Here is a 14,527-nt window from a genome sequence, read left to right on the forward strand (position 1 = left end):
TATATTGGTTATAAAAGTTTTAATATGCGCTATACACATTATTCTAGATAAACAGTTTAATAAGCCCATTTCTTTCAGTGATTCCTGTTACAGACTCTACCCCCGTAGGGAGAGGGGAGGCAACCCCGAAAAACTCTTAATAGGGAAGGAGGTTTTAGGTGACTCATCGTTTGAAAGGTATTCTATACACATTCTTTTATTTCTTAAATTTAACCTATTAGTTTAGGACATAGAAGTTGCTAATAAAAAAACTACTTTTTACAATTTTATTTGCAAACTTTTTTTTCTCCATGGAGTTAGTGGCCAAGTTTGAGAAGACTGGATGTGTTGGTAAAAAAACCGACACATCGAAAGAAAAGAAGCAGTGGATGTCGCAGTTCTTGGCTATGTTGCTATCAATTCCAAAACGAGTAAGAGGCAGCTAAATCTGGTTTTGGACGAGACAAAATTCGCAAAATTTTGAAACATCATACAATATTCACCGTGCACAGGAACTTCATGAAGATGACTTTGACCGCCGACAACAATTTTGAAATAATGAGTGAACGAGCTATTAACAATCTTGCTTTTATTTTTAATACCTGCTTCTCGTTAGAATGTTCTTTTTCTGTTAATGGCACCGTCAATCGTCATAATTGTCTTTATCGGTCCGATTTTGGTCAGACTGGGAGAAGAGGCGTCATAGCATGGCCTGCACGATCGCCGGATTTGTATCCTTTAGACTTTTTCTTGTGGGGACATTTAAACTTCAAAATTTATTTCACTCCACCTACCCCCCTTTACTACGCCAACGCATTGTTAACGAATGCCGGCAAGTTGCTCCGGAAATGTTACAAAATGTGCGTGAATGCTTTCTACAAAACATACAGGGTGTCCGGTAAGTACCTCCTAATCTCTCGGGAGTGTATAGGGGAGGTCAAAATAAAACTAGTCCTTCCTATAATTTTTTTTCCTAATGTGCCCCCTAACGGAGTTATGGGGGGTCAAAGGGGTACCTAGAAATTAACGTTTAGGGTTATAACTTTGAAACCACCCTGTATATTTTAATAAAATTTTCGTACGTTGTATTACACATGGAGCTCTACGATTTGATGCTAAAATCAACTTTTTGCTATTATCAGGTGTCCAGAAACGGACTGGCCCTATCACAATTTTTCTCAAAATTTTGACAGAAGTAATTTTATCAAACTGAAAATATTATTATTAGATACTCTGAAGGTTTTTCTTTAAAAATGGTACTCTTTATTTATTTCGAAAAAATGAACGGTTTGCGAGATAAATCGGTTTTGAAAAAAATTGGTAACAAATACAACAACAATTAAAATTTATTTTTTTACAATAAAATCATTCCCGCTAGTGCCAGCCTACAGATTCACCATAAACATTTACTGGTGGTGAATTAAGGGAATGAATAATGCCGTTTCTTGTAAAATCAACATCTATGACCAAAATACATCTACAAATTATTATTGCTCTTGTCTCCATGGAGTTCTTTTCTATTGTTTTCGTTGTTAGACCCTGTTGATTTTAAAGTACTTGTCAAAGGCGCGTGACAGAATAAAAATTCAATTTTATTGTGGTATTCGTTTTAAGCCGTTAGAAATAACATTTAAAAATGGAAGAATATTCCTGTGCAGAATATGCTGATATGCACCTAATTTATGGGGAAGCATTATGCAACTCCGTGGAGGCAAGAAGACTTTATGAGGAAAGGTTTCCGGGTCGACATTTGCCGAGTCCAAAAACTTTTGAAAGAGTTGATCGTAGTTTAAGAGAAACAGGTAAAAAAAAATAGTGAAAAACGTTAGTGAAACTAATTTCTTCCGAATCCTTTATTTAGGAAGCTTTTTGCCACGCCGTGGTGGAGCAGGAGCCCCGAGGAGAGTACGAGACCCTCATGTAGAGGAACAAATATTGGAAGACGTTGCTAATAATCCTTCAAATAGCATAAGGAAGCTTGCGGCGCAAAACAATGTTACAAAATGGGCTGTACATGAAACTCTGAAAGAACAATTGCTTTACCCGTACCACATCCAAAAAGTACATGCTATGTCTCCAGATGATTATCCAAAAAGACTTCAATACGCCAATTGGTTTTTACAGCATCATATTCGGAATCATAATTTTGGTACATCTATTTTGTTCACCGATGAAGCAGGTTTTACAAGAGACGGCATAATTAATTCGCATAATCTACATGTCTGGGATGAAGAAAACCCTCACGCTTTAGTTCAAACTCGCTACCAACAAAGGTTTATGGTGAATGTGTGGGCTGGCATTATCGGGAATCATTTGATTGGTCCATTTATTCTGGAGCAAAGACTTAATGGTGCTCTTTATTTGCAATTTTTAGAGGAAAATCTAAATATTTTGTTAGAAGAAGTGCCCCTTCAAATAAGAACTGAAATGTGGTACATGCATGACGGTGCACCACCCCACTTTGATCGTTTAGTACGTCAACATCTGACGAATGTTTTTGGTGATCGATGGATAGGTCGAGGCGGACCTGTATTATGGCCACCTAGGTCGCCCGACCTAAACCCATTAGACTTTTTTCTGTGGGGTCATTTAAAAAATAACGTTTATTCAACACCCGTAAATAGTAGAGAGGAACTTCTGCTGAGGCTAACACAGAACTGTGACCATCTCCGCAATAATCACGGAATATTATTTCAAGTGCACCGGGAAAACATTCGTAGGATTAGAAAGTGCATTGAAGTACGGGGTGCTCATTTTGAACATCTACCGAAGTAACATTTAGGTACCTTTGTTCATTGTTGAATGTTCTTTGTTGCATGTCTTGTAAGTAAGTTATTTTTCAAATGTTATTTTTAATTGGTCACTACTTGCTCATAAAGTATAGCCAACCCGTTCAAAGATTTCTGGACTTGATAAAGTTAAAGAAATTAAATGCATGAAATAATATGTAAAAAAAATAAATTTTAATTGTTGTATTTGTTACCAATTTTTTTCAAAACCGATTTATCTCGCAAACCGTTCATTTTTTCGAAATAAATAAAGAGTACCATTTTTAAAGAAAAACCTTCAGAGTATCTAATAATAATATTTTCAGTTTGATAAAATTACTTCTGTCAAAATTTTGAGAAAAATTGTGATAGGGCCAGTCCGTTTCTGGACACCTGATAATAGCAAAAAGTTGATTTTAGCATCAAATCGTAGAGCTCCATGTGTAATACAACGTACGAAAATTTTATTAAAATATACAGGGTGGTTTCAAAGTTATAACCCTAAACGTTAATTTCTAGGTACCTCTTTGACCCCCCATAACTCCGATAGGTGGCACATTAGGAAAAAAATTATAGGAAGGACTAGTTTTATTTTGACCTCCCCTATACACTCCCGAGAGATTAGGAGGTACTTACCGGACACCCTGTATATTACTGTATGGAGGCTGGAAGTCATCAACACTTAATTGGCTAACATGAAGTTATTTGTAAATAAATTTATGAAAAGTAGTTTTTTTATTCTGTATCTTCGAAAAAGTAAACACGGTTGTGTAGAGAATTAGAATTCTTTTCAAATGATGTGTCACTCTTTCCCTATTTAAATTTTTTGAGGGTTGTCATGGGAGGGTAGAGTCTGTAACAAGAAATTTATATGAATAAATGTTTTTCAAAAATATAATTTTCCTGAAAGTTATTCGTTCTGTTTTGTATTATATTGTACTGGAATATACAGAAACAGAAAATAAGTAACAAATTTGATAAAACGATAAAATTTAATACACAGAAAGTTAAATCTATAAAAAAAAATCGCTTGCACATGAATAAAATGAGCTAAAATAATACTTGCACATGCATAATAATATAATAAGAAAGTTTATTTTGAAAAAAAAATTAAATTACAATTTTGACAGCTAGCGATGAATATAAAAAAATACTAATTTTGTAAATAAAAAGGATATTAACTGGAAATTTTGTTCAGACGTGAAAAAAAAAACACATAAGCTCCATTCCACAAGATAGAATTTAATTTTTGCAAGATTTGGACAAAAATCGCATCACCGAACAATTTCCAAAATTTCGTAACATAGAATGTAATAACCAGAACTTCCATTAAAAAAGAAAAAACTGGTTATTCAGTAGACCGTTTGAGCAAATACTAAATTAGTATCTAAAAAAATAGAGAGAAAATGAATTTTACCGACAGTGACATAAAAAACTATAACATTTTTTAAATAAATGAACGGAATTTGGAAAGATAGTTGCAAGATTTGTAAAAAAGTATTTACTAGGACGTATTTATGTAAGAAAAATAGTTGTAAAAGTGTTTGTTAGTAAGATGTGAAAGTTCTCAGTACAAAGATAAACTTGTAAAAGCTTCATAAAGTGTGTCTTCAAAAGAGAGCTGAAATAAGGAAAGGGAAATATTGCTACATTTAAAGACAGTAGATAGATCTACAATTTCCTATAAAAAGTTTCCTACAGTATGGAACTTCTAAAACATTTCCAGGCAAGTCTCTGATAGTCATTTGTTTGGCATTATATCTATATAAGGACTGCCAAAATTGCTAAGTATCAGCCGAGTTTCAATCGAGTTGGAGCCGTGTAAAATGAAACGTTACTCTAAAGCAGTAAGTCAGTTAATTTGATTGAACTAAAAAAAATAACCTTAAAACTTCAAGGTAGTGAATCTAAAAAAAAAAATAATAATTAAGCACAGAAGGTAAAAAATAAAGAAGTTTTACCAGAGATATCCAGTAGAAGCTGTAAAGAAATTTATTTGTTTATTTAGCTGTCAAAAATAAAAGTGGAACTCGTAAACAAACCAGATTAGGCAACTTTCAATACGTCATCACGAAGTGTAGGTTGTCGGTTTACCTACATTGCAAGATAACTTAATTCATGGTACCCAGGACATCAAGGAAAGACTAGGGAAAAGCAAGATACCCAGTGGCTCAAAAAAAATATAACTAACTCAAATTGGGGATTAATTAATGGGGTAAGTTAAAATAAGAATTTATATTTAATATACGATTTAGCCAAAGGTTAGAGAAAATAGTTTTTTGATTTGATAATTCAAGATGTTCCAGATTGTTTTCTTCAAATAAAATTATAACTATAAATAATCGATTTGTAAATTTAAAATACATGGCCATAATATCAGGTATAAAGTTATAAATATAAAAAATAAAAAATAAATTCAAGAGTGAAAATTAGATTCAACAATATCATATAGTTTTTTTTTTCTGTAAGAAAATTCGCTTCTGAAGAAGAGTTTACGAGAATAAGCAAAACAAGGTAGGTACCATAAATATATATTTTAGCTTTATTAACGTTATAAATTTTCAAATTAACAGTATTCTGTACTTTCCAAAACAATATATACAGGATGTATATTTCATTAAGGGTCATATTTACAAGGAAGCTACCTTTAATCTTTAGAAACACGTATCATAGGCATGTTTCCTCAAATTCTGTTGCAAAAACTGATTTTTTTTAACTCTTTCAGAATCCGGGGTCAGAACTTATATTACCATAAAAAAAACAAGAGTTGTAGTCTAGGCGGTATCTGATTTGGTTTGGGTAAATCGTATTTCCACGGAGATTTTTGGCTTTTTGGCTTTCAACTATCACTAGCTATGAAAATTTTTCTATGCGCATAAAAAAACGTGGGCTTAACTTTTGGCGGAACAATGTGTTAAAAAAATTCGAAAAATGTCATATTTTACTTCCTATTTAATTGTGTATCTTTTCAAGAGTTGATTTTAGGCGAAAATGGAAGAGGAAAAAAATGTTTGTAATTAATTTTTTTACAAAATATGACTAGTTACAAATCGAATGAATCATGATTATTATTGTAAAAATCGAAAAACTCGCCGAAAATGGGGTTAAAAAACATTACTTTTTAGGGAGGTCTTTAAATTTGGTATAGGACCTTCATATTTGGCTCAAGAAAACTTCATGTTATGTAGAATCTTCACACCAAATTTATATTTTCATTTATATGATCAGTTACAGATCAAATGAATCATGATTACTATTACAAAAATCGAAAAAATCGCCAAAAATGGAGTTAAAAACCATTTTTAGGGATTTTTTTTGGGGTCTTTAAGTTGGGTATAGGACCTTCATACTTGGCTCAAGAAAACTTCATGTTATGTAGAATCATCACACCAAATTTCATCAAAATCGGTTTGATAGATTTTGCATAATAATTTTGCAATCCAGATTTTGAAAAGAAAAATGCAAATATTCAAAATATTGCACAGCTAAAACCAAGGCCCTTAGATACTTGAAAATTTAATCACATATAGAAGGGCTCTCAAGTTTTCAAACGTTTTTTGAAAAATTCGAATCCATCAATTAGGAGAGCTCTGGCGCTTGTTTAAACATTGGTCGAATTTTTATACTTATAATCAATTAGAATAACTTTGTGAATATTCAGTCAAATCAAATTTTTTATAGCAGGTTTTAAAAGTTATTGGAAAGCCGCTTCTTTAAAAAAAAAACAGATCGATTGGTCAATTAGTTACGTAGTTATAGCCGATCAAACTTAACTGTCATTTACACTAAATGTACTGGGACATTTACCTTTGGTATTCCGAGTCCTTACCAGGTCAAAGTTTGCAATACTTTTCTTCATTGGCAACTTAATTTAAAACGCGTTTAAAGTTATTTATAGAAGCGAGAAATTCAAGAAAATCGTACGGGTGGTGGTGGTGGGGGAAGTAGAGAGCGCTGCTACTTCGGCTTGCTCGAAATTGAATCGGCGAGTTCAAAACCGCAACGCGCTTAAAAATTTTTAATATCTCAGCTTCTAGAGGTCCGATTTTGATGATTATTTTTAAAATCGAAGTCTCGCGATCTAAAAAAAACAATTAGCGTATTTCCAAATGCCTATCGTTAATAATTATTGGTCTTTCAACAGTTCGATAATTATTTATCTTTAAACTTCCTTTAATTATCAACTTTATTTTTTTATTGTATCAAAGGTAAGTGCATAAACTTATATAATGTTCATCAAAGATTAAAAACAAATTTATTTAAATATTCTAAAATTGTTTAAACAACAATTATTTTCAAAATATGTCGAAAATTAGTAATTAACTATTAATTTATTCATCATTTCTTTTGTGATTAAAGTATAATTCAAATATTATTTACTGTTTAAAATATAAGCAAATGAGAAATGAACTCATTATATTACAAAAATATAAAATTATAGTACAAAAATTCGACCAATGTTTAAAGAAGCGCCAGAGCTCTCCTAATTGACGGATTCGAATTTTCGAAAAGCGTTTGAAAGCTTGTGAGCCCTTCTATATGTGATTAAGTTTTCAAGTATCTAAGGGCCTTGGTTTTTGCTGTGCAAATTTTTTAAAATTTGCGTTTTTTTTCAAATTCTGAATTGCAAAATTATTATGCAAAATCTATCAAACCGATTTTGATGAAATTTGGTGTGATGATTCTACATAACATTAACTTTTCTTGAGCTTAATGAAGGTTCTATACCCAACTTAAAGACCCCAAAAAAATTCCCTAAGAAGTAATATTTTTTAACCACATTTTTGGCGATTTTTTCGATTTTTACAATAATATTCATGATTCATTCGATTTGTAACTAGTCATATTTTGTAAAATTTAATCACAAATATTTTTTTCCTCTAACATTTTCGCCTAAAATCAACTCTTGAAAAGATACATAATTAAATAGGAAGAAAAATACGACATTTTTTCAATTTTTTTAACATACCTATTGTGCCGCCAAAAGTTAAGAATACGTTTTTTTTATGCACATAGAAAAAAAATAATTTCTAGTTATATTTGAAAGCCAAAAAGCCAAAAATCTCTGTGGTTTTACGATTCACCCAAATACCGTCTGGACTATTGACCTTCAAATAACCTTGAACATAAACTAACCCAAAAAACGTAAGGGTCTATGATGGTCTAGTCCAAGGGTCGGCAACTGGCGGACCGCGGTCCAGGTCCGGACCCCGGAAGGTAAAATACTGGACCGCCAAAAATGTTTTGAATGGATAAATTACTCAAATAAATTATTTAAAAAATGTTTTTTTACGTTTGAGTGCCAACCTTATCATTTTTTCTATTATTTTACAATTGTGTGAGTGTTTTGAGTTCTTAATGGTTAGTAAGCAGATTAAATTTGAGTTTAAATGAAAATTTGTAAGAAATATGAATTTTTTTCTGGACCTCGTTAAAAATTTTTAAAAGTATCCGGACCCCACCTAAAATTACTTGCCGACCCCTGGTCTAGTCTGTCACATAGAATTTTTTTGTCGTGGGACTGTGTAATTGGCGGATTCCCAAAAAATTGGGATTCCACTTTGCGCCGTTGTAAAATTGAAAATTAAATATGATAATGCGGCCGTTTAGCAATAAATGGAAAATTATCGAATTTGCTAATGCTTAAAACCCACCATTTACCCATCAGCAGCAACTGCTTGTCATCCGCGGACGCATGCTTACCAGCCATAAAAATTACGGTAGTACATTAAATTGAAAAATATAATTGGCTACGGGAGACGCACACCCTGTAATTTTTCAACTTAATGTAAATATGTAAAAACCCCGGCATGTAAATACGGAGATGCACCTGAAACTAAACGCGAGTACGTATACTTAATCAATTATCGCGAGACTGTATCTCGAACAAAAATGGGCCAATACACCGCGGATGCATGTGGAACTGTAATTGGTGTGCCAGCGTATCCCCTAATTTCGCGAGACGCGATATCATCTGAATAATTCGAATTTTACGCAAATTGATGAAAACCGCGCATGCTAATAAGCGGTACTACGCGAAATTATGAATTAATTGAATTTACAAGAAGCTGTAAATACCCTTGCACGATTTCACGTACAGCAATACAGTATTTAATTATGTACGATCAATGTCAATGGTAACAGTTTTTTTTTACTTTATTTCCAATGTAAAAAATTGTCTCTTGTAAGAACCTGTACAATACTATAAGTTTGTTTAGAAATGAAACAGAGTAATAAAAGCTTATTATGTATGCAAATCGTAAATAAATGTAGTACTGGTGCTTATATTCAATATTTTTATATTATGTATTTTCCGTGTAGATGAGGTATACTTTTAAAAAAACTTTGTGCGATAGGACTGTACTAAATTGTAGCAGGTAGCTAAAATTTAATCCCCGACAATCCGTCTTTGTCTATGCCGCTTCAATTTCTCGGTCCATTTCTTTTATAAGTAAACAAAATAAAAACAGCATTTCAAAACATGAGGCTACTTTAAGCATCATAACCGGGTTAAGAGGGTTTTTAGTAATTCAAATAAAATTATTCAATATTATTATCAAAATATTTATTTAAATTTAATGAATAGACTTTTATTCCACACAAAAATATATGTATTTTGAAAATTCAAATTATGGTGAGTAAATGTAGTGTTGTATAAATGTACAATAAAGAAAATAAAAAAGTAGGTATATTAAAATTCATCCTCTGAATATTCTGATGAATTATCTTCGTCTCCTAGATTGATAACGATAGGTTCCACAGTAACGTCAATTAAATTATCGAGTTCCCACATTTTCTCCTCTTCTTTTTGTACATGATGTATACATATTTGCCAGTTATCTGCGGTTACTCGTTCCAAGGAATTTTTTAACAAAATTTTCACGTCACTTAATTTAAACGTCGTATTATTTCGTGCTACATCTCCTTTTACCTGCGCCCAGACTAATTCGATTGGGTTAAGTTCACAGTGATAAGGTGGTAACCGTAGTACCGTTATTTGGCGATTTGTTGCCATTTCATCGATAACATATTTTTTCTAATCTTTATTAAGATTGACAAGGGTCCAAAGTTTCTTTTTCACCATATTTGTTTCAAAAGAAATGTTTTTTCCGGATAACCATTGAATTATATCGGCTTTCCTCCAAGCAGTCGTAGGCATCCGCTCGGTCTGCCGTGAATGGTAACTGGCATTATCCATGACAATTACAGACCCCGGAGGAATAAGATCCAACATCTGTGTAAAATACTTTTCGAAAACATCTGCGTTCATGTCTTCGTGATAGTCACCTGTATTTTTAGATTCAAATAAAAGTAAACCGCCATCTACAAAACCACTGGCACTACCTATATGTGTCACTATTAATCTTCGCCCTTTACCTGAAGGTGCCTTGAACCCTGTTGAAAGTCCATCAAAAAATGCTTGTCTAAAACTTTTTACATTTTTATCTTGCCATACTTTTGTTACAGTATATCCCTCGTTGACCCAAGTTTCGTCTAGATAATAAATATTCCTCCCTTCGTCACGGAATATTCTAATTAATCTTAAGTTTTCGGCATTGTCTTCGGAAAAGTATCAGGAAAAAAGTCTATCTATTACACTTTGGACCTGGATCGAAACTGCATTGCGGGTGCATAAACTGCATCTTGGAGTGCATCAATTTTTCCGAATTTTTTAAAATTGGTAAAAATTGGCTAAAAGTTGTAGAAATTTGTGTGCACGGGTTTTCGGGGTCGGAGATTCCAAATCTGACTCCGAAAAATATGCCCTGGGCCCCCCCAGGGGGCAAGGGGGGGGCTTCTGTAAAACAACGAATAGCTGAGTAATTGCTAACAATTTATACATGCAATTGTGCATGTAATTCCATGCTTCCTTGACCCACAAGATCTGCATTGTCGATAATCTGATTTTGTCGCCTAATTGTTATGCATTATCCGCAGTCGCACGGGCCCAAGAGATTCTTTTGAAAATCCATGATCCATAAAATATTCTTCGGTTTTAAGGCATATTTCTTTAATTTAATGAAATGTGTCTCTTGGGAACGAATTGTCCAGAATTTCTCCAATTATACGACAATTTTTCTCAGTGATAGATAAGCTAAGATTAATGGATATTTTCCAGTATCAGATTCGGAATCCCCGACCCCGAAAACCCCCGAGTAGAAATTTAGCAGGCAATTACTCAGCTATTCGATGTTTTACAGAAGCCCCCCTTGCCCCCCTGGCGGCCCCCATAGGCGCCTGGCATACTTTTCAGTGTCAGAATCGAAATCCCCGACTCCAAAAACCCCCGGGTCGAAATTTCTCCGACCCCGAAAACCCGTGTACACAAATTTCTACAACTTTTAGCCAATTTTTACCATTTTTAAAAAAATTCGGAAAATGAATGCATTCCAAGATGCAGTTTATGCACCCGCAATGCAGTTTCGATCCAGCCCCAAAGTATAATAGACAGACTTTTTTCCTTATATTTTTCCGAAGACAATGCCGAACACCGCAACTTGATCGGTTCATCAGAAAAAAATTTCCTGGGTGATTTTGGTCTAACTTGCCTGGACTATTATAACTTTTAAGCGGGAAGTAATACAGAAAAATTTCTCTAATAAAAATTTATTAGAAAAAAAGAGAGCTTTTTAACAGGAAAAAAATTTGGGTATGTTTCTGAAAAAAATTTAATTTCTGTCAAATCCAAAAGATAATACTTTCGATTGAAAATGGAACTTTTAACACCACGTATCCCAAATTTTATTTAAATTTTTTGTGCCCTAATAGTAGGCCCATACTATCGAGTTTGAGATACCCTGTACAATACTTGATATATAACCGTGCAATTTTTTTAAATATTTGTTTTATTTTTAACAATGACCCCCTAAAAACGTTACGCCACTGTATGCTTTTTAAAATGGTACACTGAGGTTACGGGAATTTCTGTTTTTGATTGTCTTTGTCTCAAAAACCCCAGTCCCATACATCCAATTAATAGTTAATTAACAATTAACATTATAAAAAAAAAATGTTATCTTGGAACAAAGAGGCGTAGGTGATTTCGCTTTTTAAAATTACCGTAAAAATAAGCTCTACTTAATGCAAGAAGAGCGAATTCTCGAGCAGCTTTTGCCTGACCCTGGGACAATTTGTTTATAACACTGTTTTGCACATCCTTCTTCTTGTTCTTCTTCTAGTGGTTGGTCCTGATAAGTCCCATTGCACTGCGGCCTAATTAGGCCTATTGTGCGTCCCACTACTAGTCCTATTCAGCAAGTAGATTTGTCCTTTTTACAAAATCCAAAAGCTTCCTTGCTGACACTTCTCTTAGTTCTTTGGGTTCCAAATAGGATCTCTCAAGGAGCGCCATTCTGCTACGTGCAAATCCCGGGCACTCGCCCAAGATATGCAGAGAAGTTTCATCCGCCGATTCACATCCTCGGCAGATCGGACTGTCTACAAGCGTTACCTTATGTAGATGTTTCCTAAAGTGACAGTGTCCCGTTATGAGTCCTGTCACTCTCCTGAGCCGGATTCTGTTCAAGCTCAGTAAATCGTTAGCTCTTTCCTTCGAAGGATACTCCATGAGCTCCTTAGAATGGCTATGTCCTGGCCTTGAAGTCCAGTATTTCCTGTGTTCTGTCTCGGTCCATTTGCCCAGAGCCCGTCTGACCACACTGGGAGATGTGCCACAGAAGGGCTCCGGGCCAATGAACTCTATCTCGGATCCCTTCCTAGCAAGTTCATCCGCTTTCTCATTTCCACAAATGCCTTTGTGCCCTGGCACTCAACACAGTCTGACTGTATTGTTGGTGGCCAGTTCAGTCAGCACTTGTAAACAATCCCAAACCAGTTTTGAACTTACCTTGTGTGCGGCTAAAGCTTTAATTGCAGCTTGACTATCAGAGAATATATATATATATATGAGTTTACGTCTATAATCTCTACGTACATTCTCTGCCAAACACGCCATTATCGCGATTTCTGCTTGGAATACGGTAGGGAACTCCCCCAGACTGTAGCTTACACTCCATCTGGGTCTGACTCCATATATTCCTGCACCCGTCCCTCTGGTCATTTTGGAGCCATCTGTAAACCATACTAGGCTCCACCTTTCCATGGTATTAAACCTTTCCTCCCACTTGCTTTGATCCTCTATTCGAGTCTCAAATGGCTTGTGGAAGTGAAACCTTAGAACCATCTTGTCAGATACCATCCCAAAAGTTGGTTCCGACATAGATGTATCTATGATCCTGGAATGGCAACCACCCCTACAGTCATTGTTATTCCTGAAGCTGCTAGCCGCGCTTCTCTTTCCACCACTATATGCAGCGGTGGTAGATTTAGCATGACTTCTAGTGCAGCTGTCGGGGTCGATGCTTGCACATCCTACTTTGTTAGTTGCAAACAGCAACTTAATTTCAACTTCTTGAAATTTTTCTTTCGATACCTTTCTTTGGATCAAAGAGAACCTATATCTACGATATTAACTTCTAAAATTAACCTTTAATAATTAAACAATTAGTTGCAAGAAAACAAACGAAATTAATTAACAAATAGCTGAAGCAATTTCATGGTCAATTGAATCGGCATTTGACGCACATGTTTGTCATTGGATTAACCATCTTCTCCATAAATTTCATCAACATCCATCGCTTTTTGCAGTAATAATGCGCAATTTTCGAAAACTGATATTTCCGGGTTTGACCTTTATTTTACAGTTAACAAATTAGTGAAAAATGACTCTAGTACCTTAAATTATAGGTAATTTAATTGCCTACAACATAAAATAACTAATATTCGGATAGGTCGTCTAGATTTTCGTGGACAGTAAAAACAGTGAAAAAAAAACACATACATTTGCCGCTTACTTGCAGTTTACCATCTTAGAGTCACTTCTTTCGAGTTACTTTTTTGACATTATCATTCTACATACCCTTTCCCGTCAAGTGCAATAAAATGTTTGCTAATAATTTTTTCAAGTTTTCAGGTTTTATGAACTAATTCGACTGGAGTACAAGGGGAAGTAAGAGTAGCTCTTTTAATTTTCAACATTAATTCTGCTGACTTCTTAAGCATTGCACCCTATTTTTTTTCATTTTTCGTAACAGGGCATAAACACACCGTTGTTAAATCACGCGAGAGATGCTAATATAAATCACCGCAAACGCTAATACGTTTAATACGTCCAGGTAAATAATTTATGTGTATAAGGCCTGAAAAATGTGGCCATTAAAATATAAATTGCTTCTAAGAGGTCGGTTGCCGTTGAGTCCACGAAATTGCCTTTAAATTTATGTTAAATGGATTATTTAGAAAGCGGATAAATATTGGCTATTATATTAATAAGAGAGACCCTATAATAAGGCTGGAATGGTCTGAAGCAACCGATGGCGGGTTGGCGATTCCGGTTTGGAGCTTCTTTCCACGGAACCTTTTCATTTGTGAATAAAAATGAGGATTTTTTTGTACAAGTTCTTTTTTTCCAGATCTAGAGAAAATACGACACCATAAATCATTAGTAAATTATTTTTTTCTGTAACGGGAAAAAAGTTTGACATTTTATCTCTGTTGACAGGTAACAAAATGTCACTTTTTATGAATTTGCTGTTTTCCCCGGGAAAAAAGTGAGTACTTTTTTCCCGGATATATACAATATAACGAGCGTTCAAATAAAAACGTGGTCGAAGTTGGCTCTGACACATTGGACGTAGGGAGTAGCTTATAGCGACCAACTTAACCTCATTTCTCAACGAGCTGTATAGCAGCTGTCAGTTTCAATAACGTTAATGACTATA

At 34.2% G+C, this 14,527-nt stretch overlaps 1 protein-coding gene across 1 annotated transcript in view; it reads left to right on the forward strand.

The window, feature by feature from the left end:
* Positions 1–290: 290 nt before the first annotated feature.
* Positions 291–14,527, forward strand: part of LOC108908364 (uncharacterized protein MAL8P1.12) — a 57,479-nt gene continuing 43,242 nt past the window's right edge. Inside the window, exon 1 of the mRNA XM_018712398.1 lies at positions 291–410. Coding sequence (XP_018567914.1) covers positions 291–410 — 120 coding nt within the window. The remainder of the gene's footprint in view (positions 411–14,527) is intronic.

This window comes from Anoplophora glabripennis, unplaced genomic scaffold, assembly GCF_000390285.2.
Source record: "Anoplophora glabripennis isolate ALB-LARVAE unplaced genomic scaffold, Agla_2.0 scaffold29, whole genome shotgun sequence".
Classification (NCBI taxonomy): Eukaryota; Metazoa; Arthropoda; class Insecta; order Coleoptera; family Cerambycidae; genus Anoplophora; species Anoplophora glabripennis.